The sequence below is a fragment of the Catharus ustulatus genome, chromosome 21 (genome assembly GCF_009819885.2).
Source record: "Catharus ustulatus isolate bCatUst1 chromosome 21, bCatUst1.pri.v2, whole genome shotgun sequence".
Classification (NCBI taxonomy): Eukaryota; Metazoa; Chordata; class Aves; order Passeriformes; family Turdidae; genus Catharus; species Catharus ustulatus.
Genome location: NC_046241.1, coordinates 1,823,168 through 1,849,390, shown reverse-complemented (window position 1 = coordinate 1,849,390; position 26,223 = coordinate 1,823,168). Strand labels below are relative to the sequence as shown.

At 53.9% G+C, this 26,223-nt stretch overlaps 1 protein-coding gene across 1 annotated transcript in view; it reads right to left on the bottom strand.

Moving 5' to 3' along the window:
• Positions 1-674: 674 nt before the first annotated feature.
• ARRDC1 (arrestin domain containing 1) overlaps positions 675-26,223 on the bottom strand; it is a 37,382-nt gene continuing 11,833 nt past the window's right edge. Inside the window, exons 2-8 of the mRNA XM_033077791.1 lie at positions 20,907-21,017; positions 8,724-8,774; positions 8,451-8,605; positions 7,800-7,982; positions 7,297-7,473; positions 6,133-6,544; positions 675-5,139 (exon numbers count right to left, since the gene is read on the bottom strand). Coding sequence (XP_032933682.1) covers positions 5,075-5,139; positions 6,133-6,544; positions 7,297-7,473; positions 7,800-7,982; positions 8,451-8,605; positions 8,724-8,774; positions 20,907-21,017 — 1,154 coding nt within the window. The 3' untranslated portion in view covers positions 675-5,074. The remainder of the gene's footprint in view (positions 5,140-6,132; positions 6,545-7,296; positions 7,474-7,799; positions 7,983-8,450; positions 8,606-8,723; positions 8,775-20,906; positions 21,018-26,223) is intronic.

Sequence of the window (26,223 nt, the reverse complement as noted above, 5' to 3'; positions counted from 1 at the left end):
AGGGCTCGGGCTCGGCCGGGCAGCCGGAGCCGCCTCAGAGCCTCGCCGAGCTCCAGCCGGGCGGACATCGCCCTCTCCCGCCCGAGCCGGGCGAGCGGAGCCGCAGCTCCACACGCTGGGATTGCTGCCCGCAGGAAGAGCTCAACCCCAGGGCCCCGGCGCTTCCTCCGGCCGCAGCCGCGTCCTTCCAGTGGCACCTGCACACGGAGCTGGGGCGGGAGGGATTTTTAGCTGGAGATCAGGGAAAGGTTCTTCCCCCAGAGGGTGCTGGCACTGCCCAGGCTCCCCAGGGAATGGGAACGGCCCCGAGGCTACCAGAGCTCCAGGAGCGTTTGGACAGCGCTGCCAGGGATGGACAGGCTGGGATTGTTGGAGGGTCTGGGCAGGGTTGGGATGGATGATCTTTGTGGCTCCATTCCGGCCCAAGATATTCCATGATTCTGTGATTCACCGTGGGAGAGAGCAACATTTCCTTCAGCCCACCCTGGCCATTCCCTGCCGAGCTGGAGGAGCTGTGGCTTTGCTTTGCCCTCGGCTCTAAAGCAACTTCCAAGCTCCAGCTCCAGTGAGATGCCTCCACTGACAGTCCTGAACCACTTCTCACCATCAGGTCTCAGCATCCAGACAGCTGAGGTATCATTTATGATCATCACATACCCAGAGCAAAACACCCATGGTCTTAAAAAAGATCATCTTTATTTACATTTTTCCAGTTCTTTACATTTGGGGGGTTAAAACAAAAATACTCCCCAGAAGCTGTGGTAAACATGGAAAACTGTGAGTTTACATTTCAAAACCCAGTTATAAATTGCACAGAAGTCTTAGGTTGTACAGAGCCGTCACAAATTGTTGTATAAAACCCCAAAATCTGTAAAGAGAACCACAGGAATAAAGAATTACAGCCACAAGTAGTGGTACAAGAAAGGGCACAAGTTTTGAGGGTTTTACCCCACCAGTCTCTCTTGAGGAGGAGGGATGGGACATTCCTGTTGCAGACAGTTGGAAATATTTTAAAATATAGAATAAAATCCAAATGGAGCCTAGAACACCCTGTATCTCCTGTCTTGCGCTGGCTCAAGAAGAAAACATCCTAGTAGAAAATATTTATTTTTACAAAACTTCTGGAAGTTCAGTGGAAAGCTAAAACAGAATCATTTTCCAAAAGAAAGAAGAACCTTTGCATCCCCTGACTCCCCTTTTCCCATCTCCTGCAGGCAGTGGGACAGCAGATGCCAAAGCAGAGTTTAGTTTAGGACACAAACAACACTGAAAAAGCCAAAGATACAGAGGTGGAACATGTGGAGAGCAGGACAAGAACAAAACCATGAAGGACATAAAAGCAGCAAGAGAAGAGAAAAAAAAAAAAAGAAAAAAAAAGAAAGAACTGATGATATTTTTGGTGTTTTCCATTGAACACTGAGTTTGGAAACAATTAACTCACAAGCTTCTCTCATGCCCCACTGCTCCCCCTCCCCACTTCAAATTCAAGAACAATTGCTTCAAAAATCTAAGCCAGGAATTTGAATGAATCCCTGTGTGCTGAAGTTTTTTACCCAGAGCTGTGACTGGATAAATGGGTTTTTTTCCTCTTTATTTCAGTGCTCAGCAAGAGAAGGGAGGGATGACCAAGGTCCTAAAGGAGCTCCCCAAGACTTCAAGAGGTGGAAGCCAGAGAGGCTATGGACACAGGACAGAGGGACTGATCCTCTCTGGAGAGGATGAGTGGACAAACTCATCCCTAAACCCAACACTGAGTTTGCCCCAATGTGTTCATCCAAAGCCCTTCCCAAGGTCCTGCTGACAGTGCCCTGGGGCCACCCCTGCAGCAGGATTCACGGAGAACTGGACTAACCCCTCCATCCTGCACTTCTGGCTCACTTCAAAGGGCTCCATAAAACATCAGCACGGCTCTTTGTGTCAGGCTTCCCTTCCTGCATACCCTGGGACAGGCAGGGCGGGGCAGGAGGGCTGGAAAACACTGATTGTCACTTGTGATGTCAATTCTCTCACACAACCAGGCTGCTCAGAGACAGCCCTGGGGTGATGGCTGCTGCTCCCTGGCCAGTGCCACCTGCACTGCATCCAAAAGGGTGAAAACCACGCTGAGCTGCAGCGCCAGCTCCTTCCTGCTCCCTCCACAGCAGCCGGTGGTGATGGACACTCCTCACCAAGAGTGCTCCCGTTTGCTCCTTGCTTTGCAAAGGGGACTCTGTGTACAGCAGGAGGTCCCAAGGATCAGTTTGTAGCAAATATAATTTGGGAGAGCAAGCTGAGGTGTGCGGGAGCACTGCAGAGACTCAGGGCACAGCAAGGGCTGGGTGAGGGCTCCCTCCTCCACAGCATCCACCATGGACGGGACATTCCCAAAACAAAGGTGGGGCATTCCCAAAACAAAGGTGGAACAAGGAGGTCAGATGGTGCCTGGGAGTCTGGAAAAACAGCCCAGTGGCTCTGGCCAACCAAAGAGCAATCCCATTTTCCAGCCAAGGAACATGGGCTGGACAGACCAGCAGCAGCTCAGCCCCAGGGATGGAGAAGGAGCTGGGAGACCAGTCCTAGTCCCAGCCCTGTCTGCCTCTCCCAGAGCCTGGCTGGTCAGAAGCCTGCAGCCCAGAGGCATTAGCACCTCACAGGAATTTTTCCAGAGGTTTGGAAGGGATTTGGGTTCAAGGATATGTACAGCCAACAGCAAGGAAGGCCATGGGAGCTGCAGACAGGACAGGCAGGACAGGTTCAGCCAAGTGGGAGGAAGAGGAAGAGCACTGGGGAAGAGCTGTACCTGCCTTTGAACCATTGTGGATGAAGAATGCTGCTCATGGCAGGCCAGACCACCCAACAAAGAAGAGTCTGGATCATGGAAGCTGGGAAGAAGCATAAGCAGAGAAGAGAATGAAGAAGGATCTTTGTGTCCAAGACACAGATCACACCCCAGGCTACCTGCAGTGGCCACATTTAGACAACACCTGCATGCTTCATCACCAAAGCGGGGGAGTGGGGAGGAGCCTTCTTCCACTTTTAATAAGTTTATTCCAGATGCCTCTTTTGGAGAGGGCTGGGGCTGGTGATCTGCAGCCCTTCCAGCCAACCCTAACCCATCTCCATCCTCCTAAAGGCAGTCTGCTCTCCCCTTCCTCCCCACCAGCCCATCCCTGCCAGCAGTGAGCACTGCCCAGGACTCCTGGGCCACTTGGACAAATCCTGGCTGGGAAGCAGCAGTGCAGTGGCTGCTCTCTCCAGAGCCAAGCCCATGTGGTGCCAAATTCCCTCCAGCCATGTGGAATTATGAGCCTGGCACTGTGGTCAGGCCACATCATGTTTGTTTTCTCCAAGCTGCCTTGGCAGAGTTCACCACCCTTCCTGGTGAGAGCAACAAAACCTCAGTTCATTTTGTAAGAAATCAGCAAGGTGCATTCCTGGATTTGGCATGAACAGGCACATGGATCAGCATCAGAAATGGATGAAAAAGCACAGCATTTCTCATAGAATAATTTATTAAATACAGCATTAAAATTTGTATTTCTGAATTCAATCATTAAAAACAACTTCATCTCATATATATATATATTTATATATATCCAGGGACAATGACAATCACTCTATCAGCATCGGTGCATGTTGTGCCAGCACTGCTCAGAACGGCACCTTCGCTACGCTACCCTTAAAGCAGTTCAATGCTTAAAAAAACAATAAAATAAAAAACCATTTGCAAAGAAAGAGTGCAAAGCAGGGCCTGTCCCAGCTGCCTGAGGGTTGTGCAGAGGTGGCTGAGCAAGGAGGCAGCAGCTGGAAATGCTCCTAAAGGTCTGTCAGGTATTGCCTGCCCAGCCTGGGGCTGTGTGGGGACCAGCTCTGAGGTGCCAAAGGTCTGGAGGTCACAACTCCAGCCTGGCTGGGCACCTGTGGCTTGTGGTTTCCTCAGCTTGGGCAGTCAATGCTAAACAAGCTAAACAAGGTGTGTGAGGGAGAAAAAGCACAAAAGAAAAATTGCAAGAAAACTCAGCTTGTTCCCCAGAGACTGCAGACGAGCACAGCAGCTCCCACACGGTTTGTGTCCACTGTCACACTCTGCTCAGGCTCAGGGGACACACAGCAAACCAGTGGCACAACAGGCCCCAGCCCAGCACCCCTGTGGGCTGCCTGGCAGGGATGGCCACTCCCAGGAGAGCCCCACGGAGGGTGGGCCCAGAGGGAAGGGATCCCACAGGCAGGGCCCCTGGGCACACTCAGAGGTAGCATCAGACAGACTTTAGTGATTGATGGTCATGGAACTCCAGCCTGGGAGGAGAGGGCACCCAGTGGGGGCAGGAAATGGGCCATGGAGTGTGGTCCCCCTGCTGGCAGAGTGACCAGTGCTGTCATCCTGTGTGCCAGGGCTCAGCAATGAGCAAGGGTGGGGAAAAGCCACCCCTGCTGGAACAGGGCACCCCATGGATCTTCCCCAGAGCTCACCAGGGCTCATCAGCCCCGCCTGTGCCCATGGCCACTCACACTGCCAGTCACTCCCCCCACAGCTCAGGTACAGCAAGGCCTTGTGCTTTTGGCTTTTTAAAAGTCCTTCCAAACCTGCTTACTCCAAGAAACCTCCTGCTACCCTTAGGACCTCTGAGGACAAGGAGGAAAGGCTGTCAAACCATTTGTGAGAGCACACGGCCCCTAAAGAGGAGAGAAAGTCCACACAGCCCAGCCTTCCCCCAGAGTGGAGCCGTGCCAAGAGAGGAGCATTTCAGATAAGGCATCACAGGTGCTTTGATAGTAAAGCAGTTAGTGTTGACTACAGTACTGAACAGGCTGCTGCCCAGGGCATCCCAGGGGCACATCCAGCTCTCCAGCAGCAGGAGACAGTTCAGTTTCCCAGACCTCTCCTACAGGCATGCAGGCTGCTCTGGCTGCCCTTTTTGGTTTTCCACTCCCTCCCTAGAAAGAGACATAAAAAGCCCAGGCTGGGATGTGGCAGTTCCCCCCTCAAAGCAGCCAGAGAGACAAGAGATGCCTTGTGCTGTACCAGACTTTGCCACAGGCGGGTGCCCCGTGGTGCCAGGGTGGGCAGCGCCGGCGGGCTCGGAGCAGGGGAGGGCTAATTGCCATTGCTGATGCTGGAGTTGGCACTGCTGCAGCTCTGCTCGTAGGATGGAGGTGCCTCTGTGGGGGACAGGAAGAAAGAGAGAGGTTATGGTGGGCATTTGGGAGGTTCCCTTCACCCCAGTCTGTGTAACCCAGTGCAGAGTGAAGCAACCCACCAACACACACTCCCTGCCCAGGAGGTACATGGGCCTTGTAGGATTTGAGCCAGTCAGTCCCATCCCTGCTCTGATGCCCATGGAGGTTTAAATCACCACCTCATAGTCCTATCCTGTTCCCCCTTTCTTTCCCAAGCATCCTCCTGTCCTCCAGCACCTCCAGATCACCCATACTCCATGTGTCCCAACCCAGGCCAAAGTAACCCAGGGTTAAAGGGTTCTGTTATCCCAGTGCAAAGAGAGGGTGTGATTTGGGTAGGACTGTGCTGACACACACTGCTGGCTCTGCTACCCCACACAGCTGCAGGAACACACTGCTGGCCCTGCCCTATCCGCTGCAGGAATCCAGCACACACTGCTGGCCCTGCCCTACCCCTAACCCAGCACAGCTGCAGGAATCCAGCACACACTGCTGGCCCTGCCACCCCAGCACAGTTCCAGGAATCCAGCATGCTGGGATTTCCCCAAGATGTTCCACCCCAGACAATTTCTCAGCTCCCACCCCCACAGCTTCAGACCAGCTGCAGGCCCACTCCAAGTCAGACAGAAGATTTCAGTGACATCATTTTCCTGGCTCTGCTCCCACCAGCCTCACCAGAAGCCAAGAAGTTTTTCTATCAGTGGGAAGCTGAAAGCTCATATAAGAACAGGGAGATCCTCTCACGATGAGCCCAGGGCAGGCATGGGCGTGGACTTGGGAAGGACAGCTGGCTTTTACAGCTGGAAGAGGGGACTCCTCCAGAGGCTAAAGCAGGCAGGGAGATGTCACAATCCCCTCTGACAGCAGCCTGCAGCAGGCTGACAGAATCCCCAGATTCCCACCAGTTCACAGCTAGCAGAGAGTGCTGTCAGGAGCTGTTCCTCCCCAGCTGCAGATCCCGGGAGCGCTGCTCACCGTAGGGATATCCCCACGTGCTGTACTCCGGGGGCAGGATGAGTGAGCTGGCTGTGGGGACAGGCACCACGTTCCCCTCAGCATAGTAGGGGACAGTGGCTCCCGTGGACAGGCAGAGTGTGGGGTGGTTTGGGGACCCCGTCTGCTCCGAGTCTGCCCGGATCTCCTGGAAGCTCAGTCCTGGGGCGTAGCTAAAGGGCTGCTGCTGGGAATGGCTTTTGGTGGGGATGGAGACATTGTCCATGGGGTGATAGCCACTGGCAGCCTCCTCTTCCTCTGGGGGAGCACTGGGGACCACCACAGATGGGATGTGCTGGATGGAGCGGGACGGGCTGAGCGGGACCCTGTTCACAGCAATGTTTCCAATGTAGATAGGGAGAGTGACAGAAACCTCTGGAGACTTGAGGGAAACCTGGAAGAGAAGGGAAGGGAAAACAGTGGCATTCTCATTATACATTGTTGGATCCCAGAAACCTGGGATTTTTGAGCTTTCTGGCACTGACTCCCAGCAGCTTTTGACCTAAGGCCTTGTAGAAGGCTCCAAATTTGAGTGATGGAGTTAAAGTCACAGGTGTGTAATTAAATAGAAGTGTGTGATTTCACTTGGTGAAGGGTTTTAAATTTGAGGTTTTTATAATACAGTAATAAATATGGGACAAGATAGCAGATTTTAGGTGGTGTCTCTTCTCGGTGATCTTCCTTCTTCATAAATTCAGGCAGTAGTTTCTGGTTAAACAGTTGTACTGTTCTGAAGTACTGAATGTCATGGAAGTTTGGTTATTGGGTCAAAAGTATTAATAATATAGGTGTTAAATCTCTATTAGACTGTTTAAGAGACCTTGTAGCTAGCTGGATTCATCTCCATTTTGCTGGCTTCTAGCTAGTAGCTAGAAGTGTTGCTAAAATTTCTGTACTTTAAATAAAATTTAATAAACAACTAGGCCCAAATACAAGAAAATTCATTTCCTTCATGTGTTTTTCAATCCTGGGTCTGAGTGAAAACAAAAAAAAAAAAACTTCAAACAAGCCACTAATTAAGTCGTGCAAATACCACCCCAATGTAATACATGGCAGTGGGAAGGTTCATGTGATTCTGGAGCACCCACACCACACTGTTCAGCCTGGGAGGGAGCAAGAGCTGCAGCCCAGCCCAGGGATACTCACCTGGATGTAGTAGTCGATGTGGATGAGGCTGCAGCCCTGCAGAATGGATTGGGGCAGTGCTGGAACCAGGATCTGCTCCTTCCATTCTGCATGTTTCCAGGCTTTCACCCCTGAGCCTTCCACCTCAGCGATGGTCCTCAGGTCGTAAATCCAGCGCTTGGATTTATAGGCCACTTTCTGCACAGACAGGAGAAACACAGCTTGCACAGAGGCTACAGGTGGTCTTCTGTCTCCCACAAATGTAAGCCAGGACACAAACCCATCCAACTGCTTTGTCAAACAGGCACAAGCACAAACTTATCAGGCATGTTCCAGAGCAGGAATGCCTGCTGTTGTGTGACAGACTGAGCAGGGATAAGCAAGACAAGTTCTAGGTCCTCTTTCCCCAGGAAGGTAGAGAGGAACAGAGCTGGAGATTTGGCCTTCTCACTGCCCCAGTTTCACAGAGGTTCCATGGGGTGGAGCAGCAGCACAACCAGAGAATGGCCCCACTGGACACCCACCTGGAGCAGACTGGCCACCACAGCGCCGGTGTCGCGGCCGGACTTGTTCTCTATGTCTGTGCGGAGCTGGATGGCCTGGCCCACGATGTAGCCCTTCAGATCAGACGTGGCTGTCAGGATGATGTTGCCACTTTTCACAAGCTTGTAGTTGAACTTCTTGGTGATGGACATGGTGTTGGGCTGCTGCAGGACAGAAGAGACAGAGGTGTTGGCTCAAGAGAGTCAGAGAGCCTCTGGGAAAAGAGATTCAAAGCAAAGCGGAAATATTTGCAAAGAACCAGCAACCTGGCAATGCCACAGACAACAGCTCTCAATTCTCCACCCCCACAGTTCTACAGTGCTATTAATTTGCTTTCCCCTCCAAAGCAATTTTCCCAAACCCAAGTGTCTCCAAGTACCTGAAGCTGTTGGCCAACATGTCTTTCTGCATGCTGAAAATCCAGATAAATCTCCCAAAGCAACACATACAAGAGTCAGAAATCACCTGGAGTAGGTAGTGACAGCAAGGCAGGAGAGATGAGGAGCCTTTGTCCTGCTCTTGCATAGTCACAGCACACAATCAGTGCTGTCCAGCCACTCAGTGACTCCTCAGACAGCAGGACAAGTGCTGAAGTGTTGGCATTTCCCAGCCATGCCCCTCCTCGTTCTTACCTCGATGTCAGGGATGTCATTCAGGTTGAGAGGGCAGAGAACATAGAAGATCTTGTTGCATTTGTAGTCCTTGGAGAAGCGAGGTGTGTCTATCACAGCTTTCACCTGATGCAGGACCTTGCCAAAAGGGCCTTCAAATGATGTAGGAGCAGATGCTGGAGTTGAGAGAGAAGGAAAAGCTCATAAGGCTGAGTCAGGCCAGTTCTGAACTGAAGTATATGCAAAAGCCAAGGCTTCCAGGGAAGGGCCTTCAGCCACTTTTCTGCATCTTACCTGGCAGCAGGAACTGGAAGGGAAAGTTGTGCTCTCCAGCTGTCAGGACCCCTGTGGAAACAAGAGTGAAGGGATCAGGCTGAGAGGCTGCTACCTTGGAGCGTGTGATCTGGGAGAGAGAGGGCACCACCCAGGGAATCACACAGCACCTGTTCTGCTGCCTACAGCCACAGGAGAGCTCCAGATGTGATGGGCAGTGCTTGAGCCAACAGGAGCACTTGCTGCCACCCATCCCTCCCTGGGACAGGAGAGGTTCTGCACTAAGATATCCTGTAAATAAGGTCATTTGGGGCAGGCTCTAAGGGATCTCAGTGCCACAGCAAGTGCTTACCCCAGGCTATTGACACAGGACATGGAGCAGGGCTGTGTGGGTCTATTGTTCCTCAAGTCTTCCCCCTGTCAGGCAGTCAGGGGGAATGTGAGAGCTCACAGGCACTGTCTGAGGGTGGTAGGGAGTTCTGGTGGGCATCAAGCCCTTCACAGACTGCACAGGGTTCAGGAGTTGGAACCAGAGGTCCACTCACCCCTGGACCCAAAAAGAGACCTGCAATATTTCAGCCTGGCTGTTCAGACAACAGGAGCTCAGAAAAATATTGTCACAACATTAAAACCTCAGCACTCATTTTCTTCAACCACTGCTCTGCAAGAGCCTCGAGGGCACAGGGCAGAGCCAAGATCCAGTGCATGGCTGAAACAACAGATTCCAACTCCCCAACTCCATCCACCCTCCAGCACTCCAGATTCCCTCCAGGGCAGTGTGACAGCTGAACTGAACCCACAGTGTGATCCAGCAGCTCCCAAAGTTGCCTTCAGTAAGAAAACCACGGAGGTTTATCCATATTTGTTAAATCCATGTATACACAAGAGGTTTTGTTTTTGAAGTGGCAGAGCTGAGAGGAGACCTGCATGCCCAGTAAATGGAGCTGTGTTTGTTCTGCTTTGTAGGATCATTGCTGGAGGTACCAAAAGCCCAGATCTGGCTGGTGCTTTTGTTGTTGCAAGGCAGGAGGAGGCAGCTTGCCCGTTAGCAACGCTGGCTCTGCAGAGCTGACAGAAATCGAGTCCTGTCGTCAGGGGATTAAGTGGATTACATGGAAGGGGGAGGTGGGGAAGAGTAAACCTCCCCACCACTGACACAGCAGCCCAGGCAGGATTTGGGGCAACATTCATGCTATGAAAAGCTGGATCCCTGCCTCTCTGCTCACTCAGCCACCCCATGAGGACAAGGACACCCCAGTGAGCGTGTCCTGCCTGCAGTGCAGGGACAGTGGGATAAATAATCCAACACACACCTCATCACAGATCCCTGCAAAGGGACAACACCACCCTGCAATCAGGACAACATCAGAGATGCCTATTTATACACTTTGGCCTCACAGAGGGGAGCAAGGTTTGCTCATTGCCATCGCCTCCCTGCTGATTCCCCTCCCGTCTCCCAAACAAACCCGAATTATTATGTAGGCTAAAATGCAGCACCCGGTGCTGTCACCAGGTGGAGGCACCAAGCCAGGAGCTGCCCTTGCTGCCAGGCCTGAAGCTGCAGAGCTGAGCAGGGTCAGAGGCAGGTGTGGAACAGCCTCCCCTGTTCCTCTTGGACAGCCTGGCCCAGTAAAGGTGCCAGGTGAGCTCAGCAGGTACCTTGGCTGGGTCCAGGATAAAGGCTGAATGTGTGAATGACTCGATGAACCCAGCCCATGTTTGCTACCCTGAGGGTTTCTGTCTTTTAATGGGCACCATTCAACATTGATCTTATACCCATTATCCCTATTTTCAGAAAGCAAATGGGTAACTGGAACACATCGACTGTCCTGTGCAGCTTCTGCATTGCAGTACAGGGACTCTCTCCACCTGACAAGGAGTGGGAGCAAGTCCTGTTCCTGCCCTGCAGAAGGGAGGGAGGTGGGAGCTCCAGAGGGTAGTGGTCACTGAGTTTCTCTGTGAGCTGCAGAGCATGAAGGTGCAGGCAGTAATTCTGAGTCTCCTGCTAGGAGCACAAAACTTCACAGCCTTTCCAGGACCCTCAGCATGAACCCACAGATTCCAAGTCCCTATTCTACACTACAGGCAGCACCATCCAACAAGTCATTTCTGTCCAAGTCCTGCCTAGCTCAGGTGCACCAACAGAAAGTTGGGCTGAAAGTGAACCTGTGAGCCCTTTCACAGTTTCTAACTCACACAGCAGCACTGAGCAAGGCCATGAACTCTCCCAGGAACACACGTGGGCAGCATCACCCACAGAGGATGGGGTTTGGCTGGCACTGAGAAGTTTCTGCACAGGTAGTCCAAGCTCTGAGCAGGTCAGATGGGAACTGCCCACAGGTCAGCCTAGAGCAGCCTGATGCTCCTGACCAAGCCCAGGTGCCCAGTGCTGGCTGTGACCCACTGAGCAGCCTGCAAATTCCTCCTGCAGCTCCTGACTGCAACAAGCTGCCCACAAGGGCTGGAAAAGGCCATTTCTATTCTTTGCAGCCAGAGAGGAGTTCCCAGACCAGCCACTCCAGACTGAAGCTGTGTCCTGTCACAGTTCACACAGACCAAGGGCATCACAGCAGTACCTGGCCCATGGCCACAGAGCCCCAGCCCCAGTCCTGAGCTGAGCAGGGAGCCAGGGAAGCACAGTGAGCCCTGTTCTCCACTCCATGGGGCAGGGAGATGCTGCAGGTGACTGAGAACAACTCTTCTTTTCAGACCTGCTCCTTCCAGCCCACTCTCTCCTTCCCCCCAAGGGAGAGAAGCATCTTTAGGCATCCTCCTAATCCTGGAGTGGGCATTCCAAGGCACCCACTAGTGCAGAAATGAGTTCAGTGCCAGGGATATTTCACAGACAAGGGTTAACAAAATTAACATGAAAAGCTGATGGTCCTGAGACAGAAGACTCCTGTGAAAGCACAGGCATGATTCAGAGTGCCTGGCAGAGTGACAAGGTAGCAGAGCCCACAGGTGAGCTCGGGTCCTGCCTGCCTCCCACTGCTCCTGGAGGAAAGGTGGATATTTAGCAGTAATCTGGGCTCTTTCTTGCTTCTCCTGGCAGAGGCTGCGGCAGTACGGACACAGCAAAGGCTCCATTTGCAACTTGGAAATACAAAACCATTTCTGTCTTCTGCCCACTGGCTGGTGGAAAGCTGGTAAATCCCAAGCCAAGCACCCTTACAGTGGGAAGGGAGGTGGCAACTGCTTCTAAACTCTCCAGCTGGCAGCTCTGCTCTGAAAGGATGAGTTTCCATTTTCAAATGCTGACTAATCTTGGTATAAATCTGCAATTTCCCTTGTCCCAGCCTCCTTGTGAGCATGGGCAGGGCCCAGACTGACCTGGAGCCAACACCCAGGTACTTCTGCCATGGAAAACAGGAGCAAACACCACCTCAGCTCCCTGCAAGGGACACTTGCAGTGTCAGTCCAGCACAGACACTGTGCTGGTGACGCAGGGCAATGTGTGTCTCACCAGGCTTTGCTGAGCCCTGAACAGATCCCCAGATCACAGTAGGGGAGATGCAGCATCAGGCAGAGTGTCCAGAGCCATCCCACAGCTGCATCTGCTGTGCAATTCCAGCATCCCAGCAGCAAGGGGAACACACAGCCCATGGGAAGCCACTCATTGTCCCTGTCCCTCCAGCCCAGAGAGCTTCAAGTGACAATCCAGGACATTTAATGTGCTCATTTAATTTCCAAGGGGACTTTGCAACAGAGACCATTGCTGGCAGCAGGCAGAGGTGAGCTGGTTTCCAGCCATGGTGGGGGTCCATGGCCATCCCAACAGCTGGGAAGAACAGCCCTGTCCATGCTCCTCTAGAGCCAGAGGCATTGCCAAAGCACTGCCTAGCCTGGGCAGGGCACAGCAGTCAGCAGGAGCTCAGCACTGCTCGAGGGGGGCATTGAGACCCCTCAAACAGGGGCTCCTGGGCAGCTCACAGACCACTGGAAGGGGACAGGGCTGTGCCAGCCACACTGAGCCAGCACCTCCCTGTTCTCAAAAGTCAGAACAAAGGCCACAGTGTCCTCAGCTGCAAAAAAGCTTTTCCTGAAGTTTATATGCAGCTAAAAATACCTTGAGAAAGTCATTAGGCAGCAGGCTTAGCAGGGTTCTGCGGTGGGGCCATACCTGCAGCAGCCTTTCCCCCTGATAGGAGTGAAGCCAGCAGAGATTGGCCACCCCCACACGGCCTTGGGAAACTTCCTCCCAAAAAATTCCTGGAGGGAAAGAAGCTGCTGCCCCAGACAGCCTGAAAAAAAAACCCTCAAGTTCAGATATCAGGAGCAGCAACAACACACTAATAGTGCAGAAGAACCTTGGAGATTTCCCTGGCTCCAGCAGAGATATGTCTGGTCTTTCTCATTGATGGCTCAGCTGCTCCCCTCTGTTCCACACTGGGACTGGGGTTGTTCACTTGTTCATTGGATGTGGAGGAGTCCTGGAATACTGCAGTCACAGAAAAGAAACTTCTTGATCCAGAGGGCTGATGCCAAGTCTTCTGGATCCCCTGGTGATTCTGGGTTGCCATCCAGAGAGACCCTGCCAGGCTGAAGGGGCTGGGCCTGTGAGAACCTCAGCAAGTTTGCCAAGGCCAAGTGCAAGGTCCTGCCCCTGGGTCAGAGCAATTCCAAGCACAAACACAGGCTGAGCAGAGAATGGATGGAGAAAAGCCCTGAGGAGAAGGGCTTGGGAATGTTGGTGGGTGAGAAGCTCAGTGTGCTGGCCCCACAAGCCCCCCATGCCCTGGGCAGCAGGAAAGGGGGGGATTCAGCCCCTCTGCCCCTGTGCTCAGGTGAGACCCCACCAGCAGAGCTTCCCCAGCCCTGGGCCCAGCACAGGAACTGCTGGAGAGAGTCCAGAGGAGGCCCCTGAGATGCTCCAAGGGCTGGAGCCCCTCTCCTCTGGAGCCAGGCTGGGAGAGCTGGAGGTGCTCACCTGGAGAAGGATCCAGGGAGAGCTCAGAGCCCCTGCCAGGGCCTGAAGGGGCTCCAGGAGAGCTGGAGAGGGACTGGGGACAAGGGATGGAGGGACAGGACACAGGGAATGGCTCCCACTGCCAGAGGGCAGTAGAATAAATGGGTTACTGGGGAGAAATTCTTCCCTGTGAAGGAGGTGAGGCCCTGGCACAGGGTGCCCAGAGCAGCTGTGGCTGCCCCTGGATCCCTGGCAGTGCCCAAGGCCAGGCTGGATGGGGCTTGGAGCACCCTGGGATAGTCAGAGGAGCCCCTGCCCATGGCAGGGGGTAGAACAAGATGATCTTTTAGGTCCATTCCCACCCAACAAAGGTTTCCCTGCACTCACTGCAAACCAGCACACTGCTGCACCACTGCATGGGAAAACTGTCCCCACCAAACCCACTGTGGGTCAAATGACCACACAGCTGCATTTACACTGTTAAAACAAATTATCCAAGTTTACCCTACCACGGCTGCTGAAAGTGTCTGGGCTCTGGTCTGAGCAGTGCAGCCTCCCTGGCTGGTGCTACGAGGCCCCTGCCCAGGCAGAGCTGGCAGCCAGGGAAATCACCAGTCCTTCAAAGCCATCATCCCTCCAGACCAAGGGGAAGCTCCCTGCCCACACCCTGCCCTGCCTGCAGCTGGCCAAGGGCTGGGAAATGTCCTCCAGCAGCCTCTGCCTGGCACAAGAGTAGGGCTCAGGAGGAGCCAACCCCACAGGAACAAGGACACAGCCCCACCTGCTGTGTCCCACCCACCTTCCCAGGGCTGTCTGGCAGCTTTCTGTGCAAACAGCCCGGTCTGACAGCACCACTGGGGCCAGACTTGCCCGGGCTGCACGTTCCAACCAGTGCCACTGCAGGGACACTTGCCAAATCCTCCTCCCAGGCTGGTTGCCCCTGCCCCAGTGTCTCTGCCTGGAAGTCACAGGTGGTCACATCCATCTCTCCACAAGGGTCACAGCTATCACAACAAAACCAGGACCTCCAGCATAGCAGAAGGGAGCTGGGAGGTGCCTTGGTCACACAGCAGACTCAGATGAGGCTTACTCCTCTCCTCACACTGGTGTGCTGGGACAGCCAGCCAGATGTGTGACACAGCAGGCTGCAGGCCAGGAACAACGGTGTGTGGCACAGCAAACACCTCTGCCTCACCAGGCTTCACCCACAGGTGAATAATTCTGTGTGTCACTCCCTCCAGCCCCCAAAGAGAGGGATGATATCAGCTCTGTAGCCACCACCAGGAGCCTGGAAAGTGTCCCTGCACCCCAGGCTCAGGAGCAGGGAGTGGCTGAAACAGGGTTCCTGCACCAATCCCTGTCCCTCCCCACCAGTCCCTGCCAGGCTCTGCTCCCTCCTGGATGCCAGAACAGGAACAGGCTGCACCTTTGGAGCACACAGATATTTTGGTTCTTCTAGTAGAGGAGCAGCAGGACACACCATATGGTAATTTCTCCCTGGCTACTTAACAAGTGATGCATTAACTGTGCTGGCCAATTCAAGCAGTACAGAAAGGTACTTGGTGCCTGCTGGTCCCTGTGCCATCACTTGTAGCAATATGTCTCTTTGTTCCTGCTGCCTAAAATCGGCCCTGGGGAAGGCAAGCTCCTCCAAAGGTGCTGAGTTAGATTGATTCTGGTGTTGCTGATGCATAGCTGGAGTACTCTCCTCTCAAGACTCTCCAGGCAGAGAGCAGGAAAGCAGAAGGTTTATGTTTTCCACTTTGGGGTAGAGAAATGAGCAGCCCTAGCTCTGTATTGTGCCACAAGACCCCAAGTCCCCAGCTACAAGCAGAGATGTCACTCACTGCAGTCCCAGCAGCCAGCACCCTGCTCACCCCTGTCCTGCCCTCTCTCCTCATGCACTTTTGCAGCCAGAAAATTGAATATTAGATATGAGCAAGGGGCCAGAGCTCTTTAGCTCTCAGGAGACTCTATCAGAGCTGTCAGAAGGGAAGCATTAAGTCTTTGCCAGAGCACTTAAGGTTACACTGAGCCACTGCAGCTTTAGCACAAGACTCAACTCAGCCTCTGGTGAACGAAGTTAATACAGGGGATTACAAACTGCAACAAAGGAGAGGAAATGCACACATTTGCTCCTGCCATCAGCAGGCACAGGTGCCATGGAGGGAGCAGCCAAGAGCCAGAAGAGCAGCATGCTAGCAAGCACAGCCAAAGCTGCCAGGAAAGGCTGGGTGCTCAGCTCCAAGGAGAGCTCAGCAGGCTCCATGCTCCCTTTCAAGGCAGCAACTCGCTCTCTCCAGCTCTGCAAACACACAGACACACAGCAGGAACAACCTCCAGCACTCCACACGGGTAATGCTGCTGAGATAAACCTTTCTGTAACACAGGAGGTGCAGCAGAGTGCCCAGCACTGAGGCAAGGGCTCCACTGCTCATAAACCTCTGTGTCAGCAGTTTCCAGAGACATTCTCAATGAATTAGCAGGATCTGGCAGTATGGCAATGCTGCAAAAAAACCCAGAGGATTAACTGGTCTACTGAGGCAAGAAATTGGGAAGTGCTGAGGAAGCAGCTGTGACCCAAGGCAACTGAAGATCCCTCAGAGTGTTTTCCTGAGCTGAACGTGCAGCTCCTGAGCCCAGCAGCACAGTGTGGCCAGCAGCTGGCACCAGCACATCCTTAGAGGCACACCACTGCCCATGGACACCCTGCTGCTCTCACCTGGGCAGGGGCTGTCCAGGAGCAACTTGCTGCTCTGAGACCTCCTGCACACACAGAACAAGCTGCACAAGGCTCACAATTCTGCTTAGTCAGGTCAGCAAGATTTTTAAATTCAGCTGGGAGCCAGGATTGTTACCCTGTGCCAACTGCTGGCTATGAAGGTGTTGTGCCAGGCCAGTAGAGAACTGCCCCAGGGAAGAGGTGATGCACAGCTGCCCCTCTTTAGCTCTTTGTGCAAGAAATTTGCCAGCAGAGGAAGCGTGTGGATCTGCCAGGAAATCCCTGCAGTGCCTTCAAGCTAACTAACAAGCTGCCAAAAGAAAGGTCAGCTGGAAATTACAGCCAGCTCCCTGCACGAGTTCAACTCAGGTACAAGGAGGGAACGAAAAAAACCAAAAGGCAACCTCTGCATGCACAAGCCTTCCACAGGGCAAGAGCTGTGTGTGCAGCTGGAGGTGCAGGGCAGGGACAGCCCCATGGGGTACAGGCACATGAGGGACCTGCTCCCCTCCAGCTGAACAACGGCAGAGCCACAGCAGGGAGGGGGAGAGGAGCAAGAGGCTCTGCAGAGCTGAATCACTCCATTATATTGGATCAAGAGAAGCATCTCTGTGTCCCAGAGCAGTGGGTACAAGCAGTGCCATTCTGTGCTCGCTGCCACTTGATCCCCTGCACTGCTGACACCTACAGAAACCCAGCAGCCCTCACCCCACTTGCATTTCTTTGCAAAAGGAAAAACCAACACCAGCAAGCAAAGTCCAAGTGGGAAAAGCAAATACCCTCTTAGCCTCCCCTCCAGAAGGCAAGTAATGACCCCCTGGGAGGCCTGGCTGAGCTGAGTGACCTCTGCAGCACAGCAGCCTCTCCAGCAAACAGAGCAGCCAGAGGCTCTGGAGCAGCTGGCACGCTCCACACTTCCCAGCAGCTTTTATGTAAAGAGCCTGAGTTCATTAAACCCTGGCCTGTGTGTGACTGCCAAGGCTAGAGCACAATCCCCTGCTGCCTCCAGCTCCTGCCCAGCCCCTTGGAGAGGCTTTTCCAGAGCACAGAGGATGCCCTGCTTGAGTGGGGACAAGCCCTGAGGGGAGCAGGGTCCTCTGCAGCAGCACTCACCAACCTGCTCCAGTGGCACAGGTCGGGTCCTCTACACCCTGTTCCAAGGTGGGGAGAGAAAGGAAAGTGCCTTAAATAAGTGCAAAAATGGGCATCTGGGTTATTTCAGGGCCTGCCTCCTTTTCCATGCAATGTTAGAGCCTTAAGAGAAAACACAAAGCAGTGTGCAATACCGATGTCATGGAGGACGAGCTGCCCCCTCACTAATTTCAATGCAAAGGTGTGTGGGAGGAGAAGTGTGGAGTCACTCTTAGAGGCTTAAAGAGCAATCTGAGCCTCAACAGTTTTGCAAACCTGCTCTCCCCTTCCCCCCATGTGTCCTCAAAGAGCACAGATCGGTGTTTTTTCAAGCTACTGCTCAGGATGTGGGAAGGCACAGAGCGAGGCAGGGTGTTTTTCAGGCTGAGCCTGTCTCCCTGCACCACCTCCACAGGTACCAGCACAGCAGTGGCACCACTGCAGCTGAGCCACTCACCAGGGATGGGCAAGACAGAGCTCTGTTCTCTGTGTGGCCTTGGGGACACCTGGGATCTTTCCTCAATCCAAGCCAGTGCCATCAGACTGGATGAGCCCCTTCAAGAGAGCTGGGGATGGTGTCAGAGGACAGCCTGGAATCACCCCCTGCCTCAGGGCACAGCCTGGCTGCCAGTTCCCCCAGTAGGGACATGCTGCTCCTCCTCACTTTTTTTTTTAATGCCCTTGCTCAGAAACAAGAGGTTACAGCATTGCTGTAGTGGGGGGCAGGCAGGAACAGAAGAGTCCTCTGAGGCAGAAGCAAATTCCTCCCCTTCCTCAACTCATGCTCCGGCAGTGACATCCCCTATGTGGATAAGGCCTCCAGGGCCATGGCAGGAAGGGAGCCGCTCCACCTGACCCCAGGCCTCCCACAGCCCTGCCCTCCCTCCTGCTGTTTGCTTTTTTGGTAGAAGGTGAGGTGGGCACACCCTCACCAGGAATAACCATCAGGGATTCACCCTGCAGGGCTTTTGCATGGCTTTTATGCATCTGCAGGACCATAGCAGATGCCACCACAGTAACCTGTGCTCATGGTGCTCTGTCATGGGTGGCTGCTGGTGCTGGCCAGGGAAGGAGCTGTGTGCTGGCAGTGTGGGCCAGCAGCTGAGCTGGCCTCATGCTCCTTTAGGAGTCCTTGCTTGGAAATCCTTCCCTTAACTGACCCTCACCCTGGGCTCCTGTCATCACTATCAGTGACCTCACCACCCCATGCTCCAAGAGCCAGCAGTCCAGCCTGCCTCAGTTTCCCCTCCCTGCAAGGAGGCACCCAGGGAACACCCACATGGGACACTCAGTCTGCCTGCAGCTCCTTCATGCTCTCTTCAGGAAAGGCCAGGACAGCTGAGAGCTATTCCTGGAAAGCCTAAAAATGCCACGGCTGAGTCAGTGCCGAGGCTCTGCCTGCACAGGGCCATCACAGGGCTCCCCCAGCACAGCCCTGCCACCACCTCACTGCAGGGCTGAGCTGGGCCAGGACACTGCCAGCAGTGCTGCCAGCAGCCCCTGGGAGGAGGCAGACAGACAGACAGACAGAGGCAGGGACAAGGAAGAGCAGCCCAGCTCCCTCTGCTCTGCAGCCCAGACACGCATCAATGTGACAGGGAGGGCTGTGACAGCAGACAGCTCTCTCTGTCCCTGTGCTGCAGGCTGGAGCAGTGCCAGCCCCCAGGGCTTTTGTTCCATGTCCCTGCAAGCCAGCACAGCAAATGCAAGGGTCAGCTTCAAAGCCATCTCTGTTGGTGGACTCAGATCCAAAGGCAGCATTGACACTGTCCCTTCCATCTCCATCCCATTGCTCTCCTCTCCATCCTCTCCTCCAGCTGTCCTGTCTGAATGCAGACATGGGATAAACCTGCAAGTTCAGGACAATAATTCCTGAGCATGAGGGGCAAATCCCCCTTGGCTGCAATCCCACACACACAGGGACTGCTCATCCTCTCTCTCTCTGCTTCCCTGCAGCTGGGAATTGGGCTGAGAGCTCCCAGCAGTTGGGTCCACACAACTTTGTGGACACAAAAAGCTGAAGAGCAGAGGTCAGTGACTGTACCAGCACACTGCTCCACACCAACTGCTGATACCTGGGCAGGGCTTTCCTCATCATCTCACTGCAGGTCTGCAAGGCAGGACAGGAACAATGCCACAACACACCTTAGTTTCAGATCACACAACTCCACAGGGACAGATTTTCCCTTCAATTCCCTACACTGAAGGCAAGACATACACTGCTGTTCTTTGCCTCACCTGCCTGCAGCTGTGGCAGCTCTGGGAGACATCAGCTGGCCCATTCAGTCCCACTCACAGGCCAGGCTGGTGGCTCTGTGACCAGCTCCAGGGCAGAGCCAGCAGCCCAGCCTTGCTGCCAGCCCCAGGCACCCTCTCAAGGCAGAGCCTGTGATACCAGTGGGTGACAGAAGCACTGCATTGCTGTATGCAGGACTCTGGATCCCAGAAAACCAACATCCACAGCTGGGCTCTCTGTGCTCAGCACATCCAGAATCGGGCAGGAATGTTTCCCATTGCCCTCCCAGGCAGTTTATCTCTGACTGCAGCCCCCAGGCTGTGAGCCAAGAGCCAGCAGCCAACGGTCTCCCTTGGCAGGGACCTGAGAGCAGCACTCTCACCAAGCTGCTGTGAGGATGAGCTCAGTCTCCCTTCAACGCTGAAAGCTCTGCTTGGAAAGTTGCTGAGCTAGCAGAAACTGCCATGTTAGTTTTACCCATTTCCTGTTATTAGATAAAACAGCATCAGAGAGCTGAGCTCCTGCTACCCTGGGCTTTTGCCATGTTCCTGTTACAGCCACTGCCTTCACCAGGTGAATACTGGCACATCTTGATTTCAACAGGAGCCAGGACACAGCATGAATTATTTGTGGTAAGGCTGACCTATTTAATAGCAGAAAGACAGCATTCATTCAGGCCCAGATCCCCCAGAGGCTGCTGGTGTCACTTTACCCACAAGACAATACAAGCCCATTGCTATCTCTGTCCATCTCACTGGGATCAGGGGTAACTGTCCTAGGCTGATCCTGCCACACTCCCAGCACTTCTCCTGGAGCACAAGAGACACCTCCACATCCCTTTCAGAGCAAACCACTGGCTTCTGCTGACCAGCTTTGATAAGTGTTTTGTGATCACCACAAACACAGAGCAGAGCAGGGTGAATCCACAGAGCCTTGAATCAGGAGCAGTCCCTGTGACAGCTCTGCTTCAGGCAGGCCAGGGCCAGAGGCAGTGTTTGCAGGGTGGCTGCCAAGTTCTGCCCAGGATCCTTCCCTGCTCAGCTCCTGCTAAGCTCTTGTAGTCTCTAATCCTGGCTCTCATCCTCTGTGCCCAGGCCAAGACAGCCTGTGAGGGGTATTTCACATCGAGGAGATGCTGAACTCTTGGTGATGCATTTCTGTAAAGCTTCTCCAAACCACAGATCTGCCCCAGGCCTTTGTGGATCGTACCTTTATCTGCCAGGGACAGCGTGCTGTTGAAATACTGCTCCTCCACAGTCCATGCTGTGTCATTGATCTTGTTGGACACCCCACAGGATCCAATGCAGCTCACCTTGATGGCTGTGGAGAGACAGGACACATGTCAGCACTGGGAGAAAGCAAAACCTCAGGTTCAGACTTGTTTCAGATATTGTACTGTGCAGGAGCATGAAAACACACAGGGCGGGGGAAATGGAGCAGAGGAATCAGGTCATGCTTTCATTCCAAAAGTATGTTTTCCAGCAGTCCCTGCTACCCCAGTGCTATTCCCAGATATTATCAGCTTTGAAATTCTCAAGGTGGTTTCCTTGGACTGTGGAAGCCCTTAGCAACAGTGATGGCAGCTCCCTGACAGGTAAACCTCTCTCCCAAATGAAGCAGTGTTCCCTCCCAAAACATGCACCAGCCTTGGCACTCTAGTTGAGAGCAGAAGCCTTGGGTGTCACTGTCCAGACAGGGATGAGCACCAAGGACTCTGCTGCCTCCCACCCCACAGGGAGCCAGGCATCCCAGCAAGGTCTCACCATGCCTGGGAGGAGAGACACGTTTGGCACAAGCTCATTAACCAGCTGAGTAAGGGGTTCAAACAGCCCTGTCTGAAGCAGCAGCAGAGAGCTGGAACCCCCAGTGCAGCCTGGACAAGCTCTCTGCTGCTTGAATTCACAGCCCTGTCACCCTCAGAGGACATTCCCAGCTCCTGGGGTCAGTCTCAGCTTCAGTGGCTTGCAGCAAAAGCACTTTTCCCATTAACACTTGTCCTACATCAGGACCTCCAAAATGTCACTTCCCAGCCAGAAACCAGTTCTAAGGGAGTGGCTTCCTCCTCTGCTGGAGACACAGGGCTCAGCAAAGCCACACAGGAAGGTCTGGAAGCATCAGAGGTGCCATCTGACCCTCCCAAAAGCAAGGACAGTAATTTGAGCTATGTTTGTGCCTTGCCTGGAGAAAGTCACCCCAAGAGCTCAGCCTGCAGCGTGGCTCAGGAGAGCTACGTGGCTCTCAGAGGAGCTCCCCACAGACATTTTCAGCTAGTCTTGGCCAATACTCTGCAGGTTGAAATGAGATTCTGATGTCGACACTGGACCACAGAGACAGACAAATGTGACAGGCTGGCCTTGTTGCACAGCAAGAGATGATCTGCATTGCTGCCCCCACACAGGGAGGACACAGACAGACCTATCGTGGCACAAACAGAGCCTTAAGGGCTGTCCAAGCCTCAACATCTCCCACCTGAATCCCATCAGGTTTTGCAAGAGTTTAACTGGAGCCCACAGACCTCCCTAACCCCATTTGCCAGGTGAATAGTTCTGCTGGCAAAGGTGACAGGATCCACCAGACAGACTCTGCCTGTTTGACCCATCTGCTCCCTCATATTCCAGCTGCACCCACAGGAAGAATCTCCCTGGGAAGCAGGTGGCCAGTCTGCCTTGGCTTAGCAGCTCTCTCCCTGCCCTCCACAAGTGTTCTCAGCCCTGTTGACATCAACACCTCCACCCACTTACCCAAACACTGAGGGCTGTGAGATATTGCTGCTTGCAACACCTCAAACAGCTCTCCAGACCACCTGGCCAATGTCACCTTGTTCCCCACGCTGACCTGAGACAGGGTGGAAAGAACCCCAAATCCAGCCCACTCTGCAGGGGCAACACACTGCTCTACTCCAGTCACAGCAGTCAGGTGGAATGAGCTCCTCAGGGCTTAAAGTCTGAAATCCCACAAGGAAGAACAGCCTCCCCCAGCAGATCTCCTGCCATTCCCTCCCAGCTGGTCATGACCGTGAGATGAAGAGCCCCTTGCAGTCCAAGTGCTGTTCAACATCCAAGGACAAAGCATAAGCAGCTCCAGATGCCAACTCTCATTAACCAAACATCAACAGAGCAGCAAGGCTGACACATCTCTGGCTTGCTTGTGTCTGTAATGTGCTTCAGCATTTCCAAGGCAGGGAAAGGACAGCATGGCCTGGGATGGGAACTCCCCCAGCACAGCACAGAGCACAGCTGAGCAGACACAGGTGCCCTCCCAAGGTGAGCCCTCCACACATCCCCAGCTGACATCCAATACTCTCTTTTGCCAGATGGCAGAGCCAAAGCCACAGAGGGGCCTCAGCATCAGGAGCAGGAAAGGTTTTAGCAGGGTGGTGTCCCGTGTATCTACACACTGGTGCCATGCTCCCACCTCTGACATACTGCCACATCTCTGGGCTCACAGCAAGCCTGCCCCACTCTGAATTAGCCCACATAACACAGATGGAACCAGTCAAACCAAGACTCTCCTGCTTTTCTTACAGGAGGTGAGAGCAAGAAAAGCCCAACCAAAACCAGGAGAACATCCACGTGCTCCAGGAGCACCAGCCCCTGAGCAGGCTCCCTCTCAGCCTCCCTGCACCACAGGAGTTTATAGATCACCACCATCTGTTCAATGCCCAGATAAGGGGCTGACAGACTGTGATTCCAGCCCGATGCTGCACTGGGGTGTGGAGGCTCTCCTGTTCCAGGGAATGCTCAGAACACACACTGTGGCCCAGCTCCCTTCCCACAGCACACAGGCTCAGCAAGCAAAGGCAGTGGGTTTGCAGTCTGACACTCAGAGCCAGCCTGTGGCTGGGTCACTGCTGCCATGGACAAGCACTAGGGCTAAAGTCACACCATTTCAAAAATCCCTCTACAGCTTGCTAAGTTTTCCTGCACAGGAGCTGTCTTCTCCAAGGCTTCCCAATTAACCACTGACATCCCAAACTGACACAGTCACAGCCAGCCTGTGCCTAGAGAAGAGGGACAGTCCCTGGAGGGATTGCTCTGGGGCTACAAGGGATTCAGTCCTTCAGCCCCACCAACCCCTCTCCAGCCACACTCCCTGACCATCACACACCCTGGGGTTGCCATTCCACACCCAAGCAACAGAAAGCAGCATTTCAAGATGAAAGGTTTGAAGGAATTTCACTCTCCCCTTCCCTCTATGCTCCCCAAAGTTCCCAGTGTCCCCTCACCAGACACACCAAGTCACTACACTTAGGACAAGCCTTGGAGCAGAAATTTGTTATGGAGCATCTTCTCCAACCTGCTCCAGACACATGAGCTCCCCTCCACCTCATTGGGGAAAAATGGGGGAAACAATAGCTCTGAGCTACTGCCCCACAGCTGACAGTGTGGCTGGACACAGGGATTGCATATCCCACCTCAGGCTCCTGGAGGAGCCAGCAGATCCCCAGGCTCCTGCAGGGTGGGTGATGCTGGGGGCAGCAGGTCCAGGACAGTCAGAGAACCCCCCAGTTTAATCCCCAAAACAGGAAAAACTGGCAGATACAGGGCCAGGTTATTTGGGAGGTTTCAGAGGTGCCTGGTTCAACACATCAAACCATTCACCTCACTCCTAACCAGGTTTTGGAACAGTGAACCATAAAATCAACCTCTCCATGAGCATGCCATGGGCAGAGGGAGATACTGGGGACTTGCCTGGCTCTCTCTTGTACAGGCTCCTGCCCACAAGCAGGAGGAGGAACAGGGATGTGTGACATGCACAGCTCAGGCACATAGCTCTGGGGGCAGCAGGAACCTAAAAACAGCATTGTCAGGACAGACCTGGCAAAACTAGCACCATCCCAGCTGCTGCAACAGAGCCACCTGAGCACAAAGCTTGTCAGCCTGCCTGTCAGAAGCAAAATGCACAATCTGAGCCTTTCCAAGGAAATCTTGGAACTGCCAAGCTGTCAACAGAGGAAATAAGAATAGTTTCTGCATCAGAATAGGCCAGTTCCAGTTATTAGAAACCCATTAAAAATGCCTCTGGAATCCAGTGCTACCAGTGGCCCAAGTCACCTCCCTCCTGCTCTCTGTTTACCCAGGCTGATTTGCATAAATACAGAGGGGAAAAAAAACTCCAAAAAGTGTAAGGGGAGTGGAAGGGGGAGGCAAAGAGAAGAAATGAATGATGAAGCCGTGCAGAAGACAAGAGCCCTTCACCCCTGCAGTCCCTCGGGGACTCAGCGGGCAGCTCCGCATCCAGCCAGACACATCTTTAGCAACGCGCTGCAGCACGCGCCAAATGCTGGAAATAAAAGGAGACAGCTCAGCCATATCCATCTCTGCACAAAGTAAAAATAGAGATGCCAGGAGCTGGGCACGTCTGCCTTCTTCCAAGGTGATTTAAGGAGAGCAACCGTAGATTTCAAACTGCTTTTTCTCCTGACCCAGTGAATTGCCCTCCTCGGGGGAGGCTGGCGTGGCACCTCGGGTGTGAGGAAAGCGCAGCACACACATCCCCTCCTCTGCCAGGGGCAGGCTGTGTGTGCACATCCCTGCTCCCAAAATCCAGCCACTCGCTGAGCAAGCAGAGGCTCAGTGGTCACCCTGCAATCAGCCCCAGTCCAAGCAGACGCCTCTGACTTCAAGTCCCACCTATGCCACACACCTGCCACAACAGGTATGGGCAGAGGGGAGGGAAGAGGCTGCTGCCTCGGTCACTTTGGGTTTCCTAGGCTGGGCAGAAGTGGCAGAACAACTTCACAGAATCACTGAATACCCTGAGGTGGAGGGTCCCACCAGGATCAGTGAGCCCCTGTCCCTGCCCAGCCCCCCCAACAATCCCAGCCTGTCCATCCCTGGCAGCGCTGTCCAAACGCTCCTGGAGCTCTGGCAGCCTCGGGGCCGTGCCCATTCCCTGGGGAGCCTGGGCAGTGCCAGCACCCTCTGGGGAAAGAACTTTTCCTGAGCCTGCCCCTGACACAACCTGACACAGCTGGGGGTGGTGGCTGGTGCAGTTGGCAGCAGCTCAGGCAGGACAAACAAACTCTCCCATCATTTCCCTTCCTCTGCAAGGACGGATGAAGAGCTGGCAACCGAGCTCTGAAATGGCACTTACAAACAGCCCTGGCATTCTGCCAGCTGAAGCTTGCCCGGGTCACCACGTGGCCTCAGCCATGGCTGCTGAACCCAGAGGCTCCAGCCGTCCCTGCTGCAGGGAAGGAGGGGCCCTGCCCTGCACACATGGGATGGGATGGATGGCAGAGCCACTGTGTGACCCCACACAGCACAAGGGACCAGGGCATGCTTTAGTGACGGAATCAGGGCACACCCAGGGACTGAGATAGCCTTTGGGAAACTTGTGCGTGCCTGGATGCAGCTAACAAGGGAGCAGAGAAGGAGAAAGTGCTGTGGGAATTGTGGGAGCCAAGCGAGTCTGCATCAAACAAGTCTTCATTTCATGGAAACCACCCATGGGAAGCCAGAGCCCCTTTCCCTCACCCCTCTCCATCAGAGCCATGGCAGGCAGTGAATCACCACATTTTAAC